We start from the raw sequence: 19,094 nt of genomic DNA on the forward strand, positions 1-19,094 counted from the left end.
ATGATTATACTGGTACAACTCTCAAGTATACATGTATAAATATTTTATACTACTTTTTTGAAAGTCAAAAAAAAATGTGGAAGATTAATATTACTCTTGGAATACGGATGAATGTTTCATCAATTCTCATGTGGATCGTGGCTTTTCGACTGCGTGATAAATTATTAATTGTACATAAACATATACATAATAGGTAAATGTATGCCGTTGAATTATACAGTTTTATTACTTATACGGCGCGCGCTGTGCGTGTGATGTAGAAAATGATCAACTTCGTGTATAATTTTGCATTTTTTATTTTAATTTTTATATGGTAATTTTTCTTTGTCTTACTAGGACCAAAACCTAACTGTTCCATTATAGATATAATAATAAACATAAATATACATTACATATTTAGGGTAATCAAACATTTGTAAAAAATAGTTTTTTAACGACACAATGAGTAATAAACATTTATTCTTAGCTCAAGCATTCCGTGAGGTGCTGCGTTACACTCGGAGTATTAAAATTAATCACGCGATTTTTTATTCATAATTTATAAACAAGTAACGTATTATTTGAAAAAGAAAAAACAATTAGAAAGCAGAAAAAAAAATCAAAACCCGTATTTTATCATATTATTTATTATAGAAATATGAATAGCCAAAATACGACAACGATCATCAATATGCACACGATACATTCGGTAGGCCCAGTTTTCGTATTTTCAAATACGGCTGTACGTGCTAAGGATCTTGTACTGCGTCGGTAAATTCGAATTCGGGTTGCTAAAATAAGTGGCACGTGTTTAAATATCGTACACAGGAGTAACATACGATGTAAAGACGACTCTTTAATGTAATGCTAATATTCCACGTGAAGATCACGTATAATTTTCGAAATACCTACATATCTAAAACCTGGCCATATTCAACATTGAAATAAAATAGACATATCCAACGAAAGATGGTGAATAGGACCAATTGAAAAAAAATGATCTATTTGCATTTATATGCATAACGTTGTTTACAGATATCGATCTGGACCATTATCGCGCTTCATGTATACACGTAACTTGTCATAGTTGTGCATATTTTTTCAGTATGTACAGCAATGAGGCCTTTTGACGTTATATAGTAATAGACGAATACTAACATATTGAATACAATATAGATATATGGCATCTACATTCCGCGCCCAAATAGTTTTCTTACTTATGCATTAGTGATATGTTATACATTGTTTCATTGTGAATAATATTTTTGTGTAATATATTCGGAAAATGTGAATATCGTGTAATTTTTAATCATGTTATAAGCTTTAAATATATAAATTTACACACAAGTTATATCTCTCAATTTCTTTAACCCATGCAATATCCTACTTTACCATAGAAAATTTTACACGGCAAAGAAATATTGAAAAAGTATGTACTTCAAAGAAGAAATGTCAATAAGGCTTTCGGTAGCGAGAGCAGATGTCGCTAATTTTCTCCGTTAAGTCAATCCTTTTGATTGAATTCCTTCAAACCGACATGAGAAAGTTTGTTCCTAGCAATAAAATATTTTACTGTCCCATCGATGACGAATTGTTGGAAAATTTTGGATAACACTCAGACAATCAATATTGAAGCAAATAAGCGCGTCCCTTCCTTTCCAAAAATCAAAGATAAAAACGCCTGTTGGCATGCACGCAAAAATCGTTGATATATCACCGGTTGTCTACTAAACGGGCGTTTTATACAGCCGAGTCGGCAAATCCTTCAAATTTCACACACGGGTGGAAATCGAAGTCATTTATCTGCGATATGTCGTTGTTATCAAAGGTTTGCTGCATCGGAGAAAGTAAAATTCAAAAACCGTTCAATTACAGTAATAAAATAATACCAATTTAGGTATTTCAAATTTATCCGACAAATACGTTTGAAAGACAAACGTATGATCTGAAGCGTTTCATAGTTCACAGAATGAGAACCCCTGCACTTGTCAATTTGTTCTCATTCAAGAATGACGTGCAGCGGCCGACGAACGGTACTTTGCGTATTTTTCTATTGAAAAAGCAATGCTCGCGGCTATTGGGATTCCATAAATATAATGAGCACATGGAAATTAGTGCAGAGGCGGTGTTATGACCTCCTATCCAATAAATATTCACTCCTCGTTATTTTAGTCGCATTCACCTGTATTTTCATCGGCATCGTACACTTCGGAGAGGTTAGAAAATTATTACCAAATGTTTATTTATTCACCATATGTCTGTCTCTCTATCCACTCAATTTTAATACCAGAACTATTCACTACGAAAAAATTTCACACATGCTATTCAGAGTACAGTCACGCTATTTAATCCAGTCAAACATGTCTCGTAAGATATTCCGCATCACTTAATTTTTTATTTTTTTTATGAGATATGTGTATTTTACAATGAGGGATAAAATGTTAGACATGATATTTGATGAGGAAAGATTTTCAGCCCCTCTATTATTAACTTCGTCTCATGAAACGCTATTTAGGTCTGGCTGGAATGGAGTAAAGAAAAGTACGAAGCGGTATTTCACTCGTTCAATGACAATATACTCGGCACGTCGTTTCAAAAGAAGTTATGCCAGCACGTTCCCATTGACGTTGTTTACACGTGGGTGAACGGCTCAGATCCGACATTTCTTAAAAACCTTGAAAAATATGTCCCAGTGACAGATGTCAACATAGCAACGTCGCGGTTCGACGACAAAGATGAACTACGATATTCTCTCAGATCTTTAGAGATGTATGCTCCGTGGGTGCGGCACGTCTACGTCGTTACCAACGGCCAAATACCGAGCTGGCTAGACATGGATAATCCAAGACTCACCCTAATTGCCCACGAAGATATATTTGTAAACCGTGACGATTTACCGACCTTCTCTAGTCCAGCTATCGAAAGCCATATTCATAGGTATTTAACAACAGAAATGAAAAAAGTTTCCCAAGACATTATTCACTTTGTTACTTTTTTCCCTTTAAAGAATTCCTGGACTGTCCGACAAATTTTTGTACTTCAACGATGACGTTTTACTTGGTGCCGACGTTTGGCCCGAAGACTTTGTGACCAAGGCAGGTGGACAGAAGGTCTATCTCGCCTGGTGGGTTCCAGATTGTTCGGATATTTGCCCCTGGGCTTGGGTAGGTGATGGAGCATGCGATCCGGCGTGTAATACAACAATGTGTGAATTTGACGGTATGTTTTATTTTAAAACTTTAAATATGTGATTATCGAACAAAAAGAAAGGAAACTCTGTCTGCCTTTTTCCAAAAAAATTTTGTGTACACATTAAAGAGATAAAATTGAATTTCAATGATTATTGTAACAGGTGGCGATTGTGAACCATCTCTTACGCCAACTGAGAGCGAACAGATGGATGAAGGGAACGACTACCCTTATAAATTTCTACCAGAAAATCAGATAAGAAATAGAGATGCTGTTAAAATTTTAAATATTTTAAAGAGGAGAAGTAACGAACCAGGTGAAATCTTGGTGAACAGAACGATGACTAGATCTCTGAAGTACTATGATTACAATGTAGAAAATAATAAGGCAGAAATGTTAAAAAGTAACAATGAACATTTATTCACTAGCAATGAGGCTTTAAGTGACCCAAAAAATGTGCTCACACAAAGACTGTATAAACCAAAGAGTAATGAAAGAAGATTAATTGAGTCTTCGAGCAGAACTGTATTTCCTGTGTCACATTCTACTACCAAAGCACATATAGAAAGTTCAAATTCAACGACTAACTCTATGATGAGTTTAGAAACTGTTGGTTCTGGGCCATTGCAATCAGCCCGATATGTTGACAGAATAAATCTACGTAGGCTTTTGTCAGGAAATATTGGAAACATGAGCACAGCAACTGATAGAATTGCACCAAAAAACTCTAGTCATGTAAATATAAGCTCAACCAAAAATTTGAATCAATTGGAGCGACGAAACCAATTACAACGTTACCTGAACGACAATATAATAAATTTGGTTCATTTCAATAATTCAAATAAGTCATATCAAAACAGAAACATGGAGTCCGAAACTGAATACGAGGATAGTGACACCCAAGCAATGCAATGGAAACACAAATCGAGGAAGTTGGATACATACGCTGAATCATTGTTATATGTAAATAGAATATATAATTCGGTGTATGGTTTCGAAAGGCGGAGAGTGCCGGCGCACATGCCTCATTTATTCGATAAGTTCATCATTCAAGATATGCAAGTGAAATTTGATAAGGAATTCAAAAAAACCTCTAGTCACAGAGTGAGAGACCGGGAAGATATGCAGTTCGCGTTTTCCTACTTTTACTTCCTCACAAGTGAAAAATTCAATGTCTCTATCGAAACAATATTCGATATGTACGACACAGATAAATCGGGGTAATAAAAATTAGATGTTTTTCTGCATGAAAGTTTATTTCTTAATTCTTGGACAGCGATAACAATAAAATGAAAATAATGTTTTTACTCTCATTGCAGAACCTGGTCTGATCGAGAAATCAGAACCCTCCTATCACGGATATATCCATTGCCGTTGGACTACGGTTTGGTTATGGAGTTTGAAAATCAAATTTCGAATTGTTCAAAATACGTAGACGTTTCGAATGCTCCACAACCACCACCCGGAGAAAGATATCTCGACTCGACTCTTGTAAGCAGACTCTTAATCTTCAATTATTGCCAGCTAAATATCCTCTAAAATAAAAACTCTTACGTATCTCCATAACTTTCACGCAATGTACCACAACTATGATTTTCAGCCAGTCGTCACGAAAAAGTTAATCGCTAAATGCGACTCGATAGCTAAAAAACTTCTTGCCAAGTTCGGCACAAGAAAGCGCTATAAACATGAGCACTTCAAAGGCGATAGGAGTGAGGTTTTTAAAATGTTGACTAGTAACATTTCAGTGACCGTCCAATTTCTGGACGAACTTCGAAAGGAACCCAAGTAAGTTTTCAAATATTATTCTATGCAAGTATGTACTTTTCTTCATTTTTTTTGAAACTTGAATAACGAAGATTATTAATCATAAAATCACACGGTTATTTCAGAAAATTTGTGTGCCTAAATGACAATATGGATTCAGCTCGACAGCCGGAAAACGAAGTGGTTAAAGCTTTACTTGGAGATTTTTATCGCTCACTGTATCCTTTGAGAAGTAGCTTTGAATTACCTGCTCAATATCGTAATCGTTTTTCTCATCGCCATGAACTTGTAGAATGGAGAGAACGTCGAACTAAAGCTAGAAATCTGCTACTCTGTTTTTTGACTTTATTGCTAGTTTTAACAGTCTATAATTTGTTTTACCATCAAGCAAGAAGGTTGTTACGCTTTCGATCAACGTCGATACTTCTTGTGTAAAACGGTATTGTTAGAAAACTTTTATCTACGTATATTTTTTTTTCGAGAATTGTTCGGGAACACAATTTTTTTATTTGTATCCAATTTATCATATCACCGTATTCTCAAGACCGTAACATTCGTACATGATACGTATCCCCAGGTATAAAAACGATTGTCTAAATGAGGCTCAGTTGAAAAGAATTATACAGACACATGTATAATAATGTATTGTAATTTTGTATTTATACAAGTGTGTACATCAGGCGTATCGCGCGTAATTTTTATCATTACTAGTCAAATAGATATCATTCACGTATACTTATTAACATAGCAGCACAAAGTGCAGTAAGTTACCTTCTTCATATAGCAAGAATGCGTGGGAGTCAGATTAGAAATATCTAAAGAAATCACCAGTCCTACAGTAAATCAGTATATATTTTATGTACACGCTTTTAGTTGAGTCTTTGTAAGCAGTTCCCATCCATGAATTTTTTTCGATATTACAATTGAGAGTATTATTTACAAAAGATTGGCATAGCAAGAATATCGATTGAATTACGTAGAATATTATTTTGGTGCCTTTACTAGTTTATAATGAAGTAAAAAATTAAGTACGACTTGCAATCAAAGATTTTTCAAGCATCAAAGCTTTGATTTATTTGTCCTGAAGAGACAGCTGGTTTTTAATTACTGATATAAAGTACCCATATCAAGTGACACCGTAAATACTCTAAAACAAATGAATGAGCAAACTTTATATTACTCCAGATGAAAGAATAAACTTTCCTATCAAATTAAACTGGTTTATCAGTGATATTTAGTGGCATAAGTTATTTAGACCTACACAATGTATATCTATGCTATGGATGATATTTAACCACTAGATTTACAAACAATGAATTACTGCAAAAATTTCTCATTATACGTATGTACAGAACAGTTGAAGCTCGATAGTATAACTCGACATTTTTCTAAGAGTTAGTCATATGGTGTGTAATATATTTTTTCTTTTACCCAATACTTACTTTTTGCGTGGGTACGTCGTACAATAAATGAAATTGTATAGATATCTGAATAAAATTCATTTGAATAACAATGCAAATCATCTTTCAGATCGTTTCGCAATTCCTCAAGAAAAATGGTCGAACTATCATGTAGTAATTCAAGCCCGTTTCAAACGAGGCTAAAATTATAATACCTACGCAGCTCAGACAATTCCCTACTCATTACCTACGAAAAGAGAATTTCGACCAACAAACTAAAAGTCTCATTCAATTCGTAACCGAAAGTAGATCGTGTAGTTAGGATATTCACCGATGCGTGGGCAGGCTTATGAATTATGACAATTGGCAAGGATTTATTTTTTTGGCTGCAGTTCAGGATAATCGAGAGACGGACATTGAAAGTGGCGAAGATTTCGCGGACCTACCATACCTTCCTGGAGTCTGGCACATTCGCTCAACCATATACTCACAGTTGCTACATGCTCTGATGTCAAATAAGGTCCGATACCTAGAGCGAATAAAGATTAAATGATTTCCCTAAGATATGACAAAATATTCCCAGTTTTTCTAAACCAAATTACATTCTGATGAAGAAGTATACTGGCCTGGTACTTTCAGATGCCGTGATAACGAAGGTTTACGTTTTCCTTCTTTTGGTTTCAAATCCGATTTTGTTTCTAATTTCTCCAAAACAACCGGGGCAGCTATATCACTCTTACCGGAATCGTCTTCGCTATCCTTATGGCGGGATTCTATCGAGGAGCTTTCATTGTCTACATTGTCAATGTGATTGAGGAATAAATTCATCAGCACTCCATCGTGCCATAATTAACCAACAAAGAAATGATCAAACTAATCAGGGCGACCGTTAATCAACTTACCCTGTTTCATTATTTCTGACGAATGTACATTGAAAGAAATTTCATCCGCGCCATCGCACTGTAGAGCAGCGAGATAACTGAAATAATGGAACAACGAATTTTTGTAGATGATTACGAGTCCATATTGTAACTAGCTGAGCACTTAAGACCTTTGCAGTAAAACAATTTGTTATGTTTTACCTATAAATTTCCATGAACAATTTTAGCGGTATCATTGCTGAGCCCCCTTCTGGCTCATGTGTAAACAGTTCACAAATCATTATCATAGTTTCGTGCAAACTATTTCCCAGGAGCCCGACGCCGATACTAAGAAATTTTTTCACCTGACACTTGTTGTGAAATTCTCCGACGGACATAATTAATTCCAGATCTTTATGATCCAAGCAAAGTCCATCCCAACGCCGAGTAATCGACTCGATGGTCAAGCTTTTATTGTAATCTGAGATCGTGGATAAAAAGATTTTTCAATGATAAAATGAGACAAGTACTTTATCAGAAGTATGAAAATGATGTACCTCCGAATTGGCGAAGCAAAACTTTTAAAAATCCTAGAGTCAGTCCAGATTCGGTACTAGGTGGCGGGTATTCTAGCCTCAGCTTGATCGGTGGCTCTTCGCCATCGGCTAAGGCTCGAAAATATGTACTGGACCACTTTAGTAAATCGTAAGGCTGTGTGCGTATCGCAGCTTTGCAAAATTGTTTTAAGATGGTCGGTAACGTTGGCGGAATGTTTATTTGCTGAGTGCAATATAATTGCTCCGCGAGAGGCATGATTATATATGATTTGTTATTTACCACATAGGTGGAATACTTTATTCAATCACTTAGAGAAACAAAGAGAATGTTGCAAGAATATTTTTGCAACAATCGCCCATGCATTGATCAAATTTTGCAGAGCTGGTCAAAGCACAAAGTCTGTCTAACTGCTTCAATGTCAGGCTTCTATTGTTTATGCTGGTGTCTCTATGGCGACGACATTGAACGTACCAAGTACTGTACTATACTGTTATGTGTACTACGATATAATACACGTATTGGGTCTATCAAACATGTTTTATTTGGTAATTGGTGAACAAATTTGAAACCCAAATACCAAATGTGCACGAAGTGATCAATAATGAAAAATTATAGGACCAATGGCGTATCAATAGTCTGATACAGAAAACCTCGATCAAAACCTACAAGTGCTTTCTAACAAATTGCTACCCGTGGTATTTTCTGGAAAGCGACATATTCAGTTCTATATTATTGTTGTTGGATTAAAAAATTATGGCGATTTCAATAAACTTGTTAAAATGCGAAAATCATCAATTTATGTACAAAGTCCTTGATTAATCTCATTGAGATTCCTCGTTATTTATTGAGACATTCATTATTCCCGTAATCCTCGATAAATGCCTTGAACAACGATATTTGACAAAGAGAGGGAAAATATGGGTACTTGTGATATTTCCAAGCACAGCGTCCCATCTTATCGAAACATTTTGTGGAACATTTAGCCCAATCGGGCCGTTGAACGATAGCTTTGCACAATACATTTCAGAAGTTTCACAATGAACTAGCAATATAGAGAATATGATATTAATTCCACAATCAAATACCGAATGAAATTGCCCAATATAATTAAATTATATTATGATGCATGAGATCATTTCTTAATATTATTTGTATCACATGCGCTTGACTACAATGTAATCTTCAGCATTCACTATAACTGGCATATTTGGCTAACCAACTAATATTTGAGTAAATGAAAACAATCGAGGCGCACATGCCGCGTTGTTTCATTCGTTTGTAAGCGCCCTATAATTAAACTCTACTTATACTAAAACCCAAATTTCACAAACTTCCAAAAACTTTCAAGCAATTTTAATAAGTCATGGAACGACGCTTAAGGTTAATCCGTCGCTGAAAAGAAATGGGAGGAACGCAGACATGTAAGTACAAAATTCCGAGAACTTACAGTGCCGGTGATACACAAGGGTTGTTTACGATCTGTACTGCAGATGTGGGCCTCGACCTTGATTGAATTGTATCACACTTCGTACCGGTCCGAGAGCCTTGAAAAAACTGGCTAGTAGGTCACGAATGTTTTCGACAGAACTCGATAATCTTACGCCGGAAAATCACATAAAATAAACTACCATCGTAGGCGAATAAATTCTCGAATATTAAAGTTATGTAAATACGACAAACACATCTTTGTCGCGATATTTGTGATTTCCTGCAGCCACAGTAACTCGTTTTTCACTGCACCAATTATTCACTGCACAAACTTTAGTTACCGAGTATTTCGATAGAAAAGCACTCATCATATCACACATGAATATTCTTCAGTCAACGGATCACACGTTACATTCACCGCGAATAACAAGATTTTAAACACCGCGATGTTCTACCGCAAGTGATGCTGGGACCTCGAACACGGCAGGCGTGAAAAATTTGCGCATGCGCAGTGACGGATTAGTGTAAACCAAGTTGCCAGTTCTCAACGCGACAGGCGGAAGTTTGAATTCGTATCTTTGGGAAGAATAAAATAATTTGAAGATAAAATTTATGAGCTAGAGTTTGCTGCTTATAATTTGCAATAAACTCTTTCCCTCCGCGGATAAATCCGTCGTACTCCTTGTTTCTTTTTCTATACATCATAACATTCGGTCGATAAGTTATCTTTCTCTGTAAATGTGTTACGGGTTACCATCAAATTGTTATTCAAAAGGTATTGACGAAAAATAGAAACACCGATAACCGAAACAACAGTTCTTTTCTTCAAATATACCGAGACCGGTGAGACTGGTACGCTTAATCGGTAAAGAAGAAACGCGATGGTAAGGTGAAAAAATTGATCGCGAGCCCGATGATGTGTACGATTTTTTTCATTTCTCATACTTGCTCGACAGCCCCACCATCCAGGCAAAGATTTCTTTCACCGTAGGTAGCGACCGGTGAGAATGCGATCCGACCGATTAAAGAGTTCCCTGCACACATGCTGATGACATCTAACCAGTTGCTGTTCCAACTAGCATTTTTTATTCGACACACGGGCTTCCGCAAGTGAACTAGTGTGGGATCGAGAAGCAAAGAAGGTTTATTCCCTGCGTTCGAGCGAAGATCGACACGCACATGACCATCCAAATAAACTTCCGAGGTCACGTGACTCGACGGTGACGGACAAGTGTGTTTGCCGCAGGAGGCTTTAGTTTTGGCCCGTGTTGGGATAAGTCGCGCGCGCTGCTGCAACGTTTACCTTTTCATTCATTCTCTCCGCTGTTATTGTTGTCGCCGCGGTTATTGTTTCCCGTATTCCGACCCTTTTTGGGCCCGAGAGGTGACGTATTATAATGGTTTTTCCCGCGGCGCTTCGCGTCCACATCGCGCAACGTTGGTAGTGAAACAGTGTGCCAGTTTCGAGGGAATCTGGGGACTCGACAAAGATGTGGAACGCAGCGGACGTCGTCGCGACGAGGCAAAATGGGGCCTGGTGAACCTCGAACGCAAGCTGGGGCCCGATCGCAGGAGGCATGGACGTCATCGGGGACGAGCAGACCCTCCAGGCGATTCTTGGTAAGTGATCGCGGGGCCTGCGCGGACCGCCGTTTGCTTCTTCTCTCCGTCGCTAAATTCGAAAACCACTCGAGAGCGTCGCGCTTTCGACGATATTGCGTGCGGTTTGAAAATATTATACTCCGCGTCTCGATTTCGTTGTTCCGTTCTCATTATCCGCCTTTCCTGCTCCTTCGCGATTCCGTTTACGGTGTGGGTGCCAAAGAAGGCGATATGTGCGTACATTGACCTTATTCAGATCCAACTGTTCTTTCGCGTCGTTGAAATACTCATTCTCGCCAATGGTGTAGAGTGTACAAGCCGTGTGAATGCGATACCTACGTATAGGTACTCTTCGATGTTATTATAACCGTATTCATTATATTCGCATTACCGTCTATCTATATTACAGTGTATATGCGGTAAATGCGCACGAATCTAGGCTCCCGGTTTTCTTTCACACATTGTACATACCTGCCTTTCTGCCTCGAGCGCCGTGTTACAACAGAATAGGTAATTTTACCACGATTGTTACACCACGGCTTTCAGCTACCGGCCCATAAACTCAAGTACAGTAGTTTCAAATCGCCTAATCATACGGAGCCTGCGTAATTACCACGTTCAATTGTCATTCCGTTGGATCGTATCGACGTTGAAAAAGAAAAAAGAAGATCGCGCTGTGAAAAAACAAAACAGCAACGATATATTTATCGCCGTTAGACCCAACGGGAAAGCGACCCCGCCGTGATTTTCTTTCGCCTATAAACTTTGGTGTAAAGAAGTTGTTACATTGTCTGTACTTACACCGGCGATAACCACACCATGTAACCCACATTATCCAGTTAGTACCGCAGTGCAGCACCGAAATTGGATAATTTCAACGCACACAGTTCCGACGTGTCTGTACCCAGCTGGGACAACCCAGCAGCTAATTGATCGTACTAAAATGTTCACGTTAAGACAGCGTGGTTGGGGGTGAGATTTGATCATGAGGTGAAACAAACGCGTTTGCGCGCGCGTCCGTTATTGCTTTTGTTTTCACTTGCGAATCGTTAGCGAGATTCCTAACTTAACGACCGAGGACCAAAATTGAAATTTTTCTATGCCGTCAAATTGCGAGAAAATGCACGGCGAATAAAACCGCTATGCACGCCACCGTATTATATACGCGTACCTCATGATTCGTTGTAGGTAAATACCTCCAACTTTCTAACTCCGCTGGATGATGTTTAGCGACTAAAGTCGCAGCAAGCGTATTACATGCGTATAATAATAATTGTTTCGTGCTCGTGGCACGAAAAGAAGGAACTACAGGCCGGCCAAAGTTGAACGTCGGAAATATTCGTGGAGAATTATAAATCGTTCTTTTTATACGTCGTCAGTGATCAGGGAATTAGGGGCGCATTTCTACCGGCATCGATGGCGTAAGCTCAAGGATACCGATTCCTGCCTATTATAACCGGTGTTATTATCCTTGACGAAGCGAGTCGTCAACGGCCCTCGAATAACATTCGCGTACGCATGGCGTTAGACGTACAGGAAATCGTAAGTTACGAAAGTAATTACGAACGTCTCGTAAACGATGACGAGGAGAGAAGAAGCTCAAGTGTCAAAGTAAACATCGAAGTCGACAATCGTCCATCCAGTTCTGCCGCGTCTGAAATCGAAAATATGTAATACAAAAAAAAAAAAAAAAAACACAACGCGTATCACTACGTATTGACTGAAATTCATCTAGCCTGCATCTCTGGGCGAATCTTCTTCTTCTTTGCAGTGACATCATTATGTATGTCATATGTAATATTATGCGTTAAACTGGCTGTGAGATGCTAGATTTTTATCAGAAGTAATATATCCATACCGCGTACTTGAACATTAGACATGCAGTTGTTGAAATAGCGAACTTACATGTTCATCCGTACCAAATACCGACGATATGAGCGTCGGAGAAGTGGAACAGGAACTCTGGAACGCTGCAAGTTGCGATGTACGCGGATAATTTTTAAAGAAATTAGCGAACGGTCGGTGGTAGAGATGGTGTGAAAAGGATATTTGATTGTTTCAGCAAACTTTGGTGCGTTTGTTTGAGAGACTTTGGAGCGACGAGTCTCTGCAAAACTGTATCTACGAAACTATGTTGGATTATACAAGCGTCCCGACGACCCCCGATGATGATTTTAAGATAAATCATCGAATACCGCCTCAATCACGTAAAACGCACAATACGTCTATGACCGTTGACTGAACTGTTCGCGCGTCGCTGATCGCGAGACGCAGGTAAATACAAGGTGTTGTAACGACGATAATAAATACGGGCGAAAAAGAAGATTGTTAGATAAAAAATCCGGAAAGCAATTATTGAGTATAAAACTTTAGCCCATTATCGATGATGCAAAGATATTTAACACAGCTGCGATGTGTTGTTTTGAATTCATCCGTCCTGCATCTGCAAACGGGATTTAAATCTTGTAGAATACGTTGTATATTATTTAAAATGCGAAATAGCAATATCGTGGCTCAAAGATATATCGAGTCGCCGTCGAGCTATGATGCATTTCAGATAAAAACAACCGGCGATCATCCCTACCTCATAAATAATAACAAACAACATTATCGCGATTGCACGGGACACGTGTGTGCGTGTGTCTGTGTGTTCGTGTACATGAGTTAAAGATATGATATACGTGCCTCACACACACACACACGTGTATTTATACAAAAACCCCGCGCTCTCGGAGAAGCTCGCATATTACTTATCGGCGATCATTCGAGTCGCAATAATAGCCCCGAGGGGTAGATTCAAAATGGCCGATTCGAATCGCGAGGCGCATGCGAGGACCGCGTCTAAATCCACCCTTGAAGCCTTACTGGCTGTTGGCCACCCTCCTGAACGTAAACCCGCCTCTCCTTCTCCTCCAAGAAGGCGTCCGTCCCTCCAGTGATACGATATCACGATCGGAATCCGCGAGACATGCGCCAACGATTACTTCCTGCTAGTTATACAAACTTCGCCGCCCCCCCCCCCCCCCCCCCCCCCCCCCGCCCCCAGCCCCTGTACCAAAAGCTAAGACGAATAAACGATGAAGAAAAAGAAGCGAAAGTAGGAGAAGAAGAAAATTTACACATAGATGTACGTACGTACATAGACGGAGCCACGCATATCTACACGATTATTGTGAGTATAGTTACTATATAACAGAGTTTATAGGTATAATATAAAACACGTGCATCGGTGCTGAGCTCCTCTTATATCATAGAAATTTATCACCCTTCAAGTCGCGTTGACGTATCGTTTTATTTTCTTTGGCATCGAACCAGTTTTTGTCCTCTTTTTTGGCATACGCAACGCATACTTTTATTTATTTTGACTGAACAGGTAGGTATCACGTAGGTATACCTTGTAGCTTTACACCTGTGTATATTTTATTTTTCCGCGACGTTGCGACCTGTTTCGATGATGATAAAACGTATGTTGTATGTTATATACATATACAGCGATCCCAAATGCAATTTTATCACACATTGATAATCGTGACAAATAATTGGAACGATCAAATTTCGCGGTTTCCCAAATTAGAAATTAGCTTACGTTCTAAATCGTTTATTGTACATATATACGGTTACAGTCGACGTTTCAGTATCCATTGTATACCAAACCGTGTATGCATGAAACCAGATGAGAAGTTTTATCGCTGGAATGTCGTGAAAAGTGAAAAATCGAAGAATGTTATAGTCCTCGATGCAGAAAATCTTCTTTTTTTTTTTCAAAAATTAATCGCAGAGTTCAAAACTCTGGACGTAAAATATCCGAGAAAAGAAACAGTCAGTCCAGCACTTAACAGTAAAATATACCCACAGCCTCGCCTGTATAATTTAAACGTTTTATACCTTTCTCCAGCTGGAGATGAAGCGACGCGGTGAACGCAATATTCGCATGTTTGGGATTTGACACCTGACCCTCGATCAGGGGCGGTCACAAACCCACCTGCGTGAGAATCGACACCACGCAGGGTGCACATTACGCGTCCGATGTCCACAAACCGCCCCCAATATTTTCCCAACCGAACCCCCATAAAACGCCGACTGCATCAGCGGCCGCAGCTTTGACGAATAACATTCCCCCTGCAGCGAGAGGACGGGGAGGGGTTTGTTTAATCGATGACGACCCTGTGATCCCGATATAATATTGTACTAAACCTAACTGCAGGACCTTCGTCCTTCCGACCTCTGCAGCGTCGAATTAACGCCTTTATTATCAATGATGCAGACGAGTTTCTGAAGACGATTTCGCGACGCTTGAATTCAGGCCGATCAAGAATTGCGTCAAGAATTTATGCATACTCCCGAAACTGATTTCTTTCAAGTTGGAAAGGTTTTCACATCCGAAGTTCTTCGTGTTCTATTTTTCGGTCAGTAAGTAAGCAACATCTTTCAGCAGGTATCGGTGTAATCTGACCTAATCGTCGTGTTTATATCCGGGCGTTTATTTTCCTACCCAAATTAACGCCTATCAGCTGCACCAATTAATTCCGAGAATATGCTTTAGCATTAGGTACAAGGTATACCAGATATAATATCTAGTCTGGTTTTTGTAGAACCGCCGGCGACTTAAGTATGGTCAGTACGGAGTGATTCGTACCTACTTTATGTATGCCGAGCATGGAGTTTCCATATCTGGGAGAAGTAACGAAACACATCTACGAATTGGACATTGTTGGCAGGCGAAGACTCGAATGAAATGAAATTAAAAACTTTCGAAGATTATCATTGAGTCAGTGCTTCATTGCCTCGAACTTTCCGCGTATCTTATACGTCTACAAAATACTTTACCCACTTGCATTGCATCCAAAATTGATCACTTTTTTGTAGAATTATTCCATTCGTTCCAGCATCGTCTTGCCCTGCGGTACGGACATTTTTTCATTTTACAGAGGTTGAAAACTCACATCTTAGATTAATTGTGATATCGACATTGATTAACACAGCGATCCTTTACATGCGGGCAAAAATGGTAACGGAAATCATCATGAATAATTGATGTGTCGAACTTCAAGCTACTTTTGGTTGTATTGAATAATTACGTATAAACGGGGTTAATATGGGTCGACAGTGCGAAGATATAAACTATAGGTAAGAAAACTATGAGTAAATAAACGACCCCCTTCCGTTTCCACTTCTATAATGAACTCCGGTCTCTAGCCATAAGGAATAAGTTGTAAAATCAAGCACCGAGAGATATTTTTAGTTCCGGTTACCGCTCAGTCCTTAACTATTTTCATTTTCTACCGCAATCGAAAAATATAGTTCCAGATACAAAATGAAAATTAGTTTTCATTACTTAGATATAGTAACCGGAAAGTCTAGTATCCGTTACGATTCTTTCTCATTACGATCACTGTTGCTATATTTTCTCGTAACTGTTGCCGAAAATTAACGCTTGTGCAACAATAAATTGACGTTAAAGCCTTGTTTAACTAAAAAAGTGCAGTAAACCTCACAAACTGATTTTGCGTTGCAATTGCCAAAAAAGGATCGACAATAACGCAAAATGGTTAGGCGTACCTTGTTTTTTGTAATTCCAACAATATTCGTATAGTATTTGTTGAATAGAAAACTCAAGGTAAAAATCTCTGGGGCTCTTTCCAGAGAATTCTCTGCCTCTGCTGGGGTTCCACAGGGCTCCCATTTGGGGCCACTTCTGTTCTTATTATTCATCAACGATATAGTTTTTACCTCTTTGTCTAGCAATATCCTTTCATTCGCCGATGACATTAAACTTTTTATGAAAACTTGTAACCTATCTGACTCCATCAAGCTGCAAGACGATCTTAGTGCAATAATGAGCTGGTGCAATATGAATAAATTAGGGCTAAACCTTAGTAAATGTAAATCAATGTCCTTAGCCCGAGGCTCTTATATTGTTCATGAGTACACACTAGGTGGCTCTCATCTTTGTTCACGGGTTGATTCAATTAAGGATCTTGGGATCCTATTTGATTCTGGTCTGCCTTTTGCACCTCATATTGCTAAGATCATACGTAGGGCCGAACAGTTGTGGTTTTTTATTGTTCGCAACACACTATGTTTTAAGGACTGGGAAACCATCCGTTAGCTGTATATGACTCTCGTTAAATCTGTCCTAATGTACGGCTCCACAGTTTGGCGCCCTTACTACAAAAATGGCATTTATGTGATGGAACGTCTTCAGGTCCCCTATGCATAAGTTTGATCACGACTCCCATCGAGTTGCTGCTAAATTTAGTGTTCCTTCCATCCTCTCATCTGTGGAGATTGTTGACTTGCTGTTCGTTTTTAAGGTTATGTCCGGGAATATTCTATCTGTTGAGTTGCGAGGGCTCACACCTACTCGGTCTCAAACTTACGCGACTCGGAGTCCTGACCTTTTCTACCCTAGAGTGGGACGTGCTCGCTTTTTCGACTGTGAGCCCGTCTTTCCTATGTGTACTCTGTACAATAATTGTTCTTTCATTTTGCCCGACTTGTATGATTTTTCGTTAAGCGTTCGTCGTGTGGCGTCGTTATTGAAATCTAAGTTTTGGAATTTTTAATCTTAAGTTTTGGTTCATTCTTTTATCAAGGTTAAAATTGGTTGTAACAGCGGATATTGATCGGATTTGATTACTTATAAGTGTAATGCATATGTATCTTTTTTTTTTTCTTCTTCAAAAAGGCTGCGGCCGTATAAGAAACAAATAAATAAATAAATAAATGAATAAACAAATAAATAAATATTCAGACAGTTTTTTTAACGATACCCGTTTTACTGAATTTTCCTAGTTACTGTAGTACGCCGGTAGGTAAAGGTGTATCTGTATCCGTAATTGCATGGGTAATCTGGGCGATCGTACAGGAGGTATACCTCGTACGAGCATGGCGATGACGCGACGACGGACGCGGGTCCAATTTGCGAAATTATAGTTGCCGGAAACACGCGGTTGGTCACTTCCGCGAAAATTTTACTACCGCGTTAGATGAGGTTTAGGGGGGTCGGTGAGACCGCCTCGATTTCCCATCAAAAGCTGATATGCACGCCGAATATTTTCAACCGCTGCGGAAAAATCACCGACAAACAAAAAAAAACAACTCCATCCGGTTTCCGGCTCGTAGTTACACGAACGATGATCATTTCTGGAAATGATTGTGAACGTGAAATGCAGAGCTTGTGATCTGGACCATGACGAAGTGGAAAAAGGGAGGACAGAGATCGCGGAAAGTCCGATTGTCAGTTCGGTGTTTTTCACCAAATTAAAATTACAATGCGTGACTGACGACTCGGCTGTATAATAATAATAACAACAGTACTTTTCCACGTGTCACGTTTATAAATCTTCTTCGGTTTATTGGGTACAGCCTTTTTAATCCCGAATTCTGCCCCACCGTGCAACAAAAACCAAAATAAAAGGACAAATGCAGGGAGACAGCGTTGTAACGAAGAGAGAAACAATGAAAAATTTTCTCAAGGTAAACTCGTTCGTCAGAAGGAGAAAAAAAAATTGAAAAAAAAAAAAAAAACTAATAAAGAAGAAAAAAAAAAGAAAAGAAATAAAAAATACAAGACGTGTGCAGAAGAGAAAAGAAGAAAATATGATGAAAAGAAAACAAAAGAATAAGAAACACAAGGTTATCGGTACAAATGTCCTTTGTAACTTCTATATATTATTATCTATTAAGAGTGTATAAACGCGGACGATGTTATGCAATCGTTTTTCTAGAACTATCAACAATCCGTATATCACATACATTCTTCAATCTCTCCGCTTATTTGTGCAGTTTCTCTCTCTTTCTCTCTGTCTCTCTCGCATTCTTCTTCTATTATATTCTCATCCGCGTTGCTAACAACGATCCATACCTTGCGTATAGCGATTTGCTTCCTCATTTTCAAAGTGTCGTCGATAAATCTGCCCACTGTGGTCAATTATATTGTAATATGTTGTACGTATCTAACTTTACTTAAACACCTTGAACTTTACGCCGTGAATCTTCAGCTATAGAAAGTCTTATTAGTGGTAACAACAAGGCTTGAAATTCCGACATATATATATACGACTATCGACGCCATTTATTATACATCCATGAGTAATAATAAGCCTTTCGATTATGAATCAAATTAGATTCACGTCTATGAAATTACGTACCGAGCAAATTATCTTAATAAACGCCGGCTGAATATGTTGGGAGATTGAATCGCTGTGTGTAAAAAAAAAATTATTATGTAAACTGATGAGAAAAATCAGTTCGAGCCGGCGAAATTTCTTTAACAATTTTTACGGAACTCGCATCATTGGAGAAGCGG

General features: G+C 38.6%; 3 protein-coding genes across 5 annotated transcripts in view; 2 read left to right on the top strand and 1 right to left on the bottom strand.

Moving 5' to 3' along the window:
• The first annotated feature begins 1,990 nt into the window (after positions 1–1,990).
• Positions 1,991–6,248, top strand: Gnptab (N-acetylglucosamine-1-phosphate transferase subunits alpha and beta). 2 transcript variants are annotated; one of them, XM_046620570.2, is made up of 7 exons: positions 1,991–2,195; positions 2,495–2,916; positions 2,987–3,198; positions 3,332–4,388; positions 4,488–4,659; positions 4,769–4,956; positions 5,061–6,248. In XM_046620570.2, the coding sequence occupies exons 1-7, from the start codon at positions 2,076–2,078 to the stop codon at positions 5,368–5,370; spliced, it is 2,481 nt and encodes an 826-aa protein (XP_046476526.1). In that variant the 5' UTR covers positions 1,991–2,075; the 3' UTR covers positions 5,371–6,248. The 2 variants fall into 2 exon arrangements, with proteins under 2 accessions (XP_046476526.1, XP_046476528.1); XM_046620572.2 differs by having other exon boundaries at positions 2,085–2,195; positions 2,673–2,916.
• Positions 5,999–8,188, bottom strand: LOC124216267 (ropporin-1-like protein). 2 transcript variants are annotated; one of them, XM_046620579.2, is made up of 5 exons: positions 7,753–8,188; positions 7,418–7,676; positions 7,238–7,314; positions 6,962–7,108; positions 5,999–6,864 (listed from the first exon to the last, which is right to left on the bottom strand). In XM_046620579.2, exons 1-5 carry the CDS (start codon positions 8,006–8,008, stop codon positions 6,710–6,712), a joined length of 894 nt encoding a protein of 297 aa, XP_046476535.1. In that variant the 5' UTR covers positions 8,009–8,188; the 3' UTR covers positions 5,999–6,709. The 2 variants fall into 2 exon arrangements, with proteins under 2 accessions (XP_046476535.1, XP_046476534.1); XM_046620578.2 differs by having other exon boundaries at positions 6,962–7,129; positions 7,753–8,187.
• A 2,056-nt stretch (positions 8,189–10,244) lies between these two features.
• The window catches only part of LOC124216856 (myelin regulatory factor-like protein), a 50,707-nt gene continuing 41,857 nt past the window's right edge, over positions 10,245–19,094 (top strand). The window contains exon 1 of the mRNA XM_046621915.2: positions 10,245–10,801. Within this exon, the coding sequence (XP_046477871.1) occupies positions 10,759–10,801 (43 nt within the window). The 5' untranslated portion in view covers positions 10,245–10,758. The remainder of the gene's footprint in view (positions 10,802–19,094) is intronic.

This window comes from Neodiprion pinetum, chromosome 4 (genome assembly GCF_021155775.2).
Source record: "Neodiprion pinetum isolate iyNeoPine1 chromosome 4, iyNeoPine1.2, whole genome shotgun sequence".
Classification (NCBI taxonomy): Eukaryota; Metazoa; Arthropoda; class Insecta; order Hymenoptera; family Diprionidae; genus Neodiprion; species Neodiprion pinetum.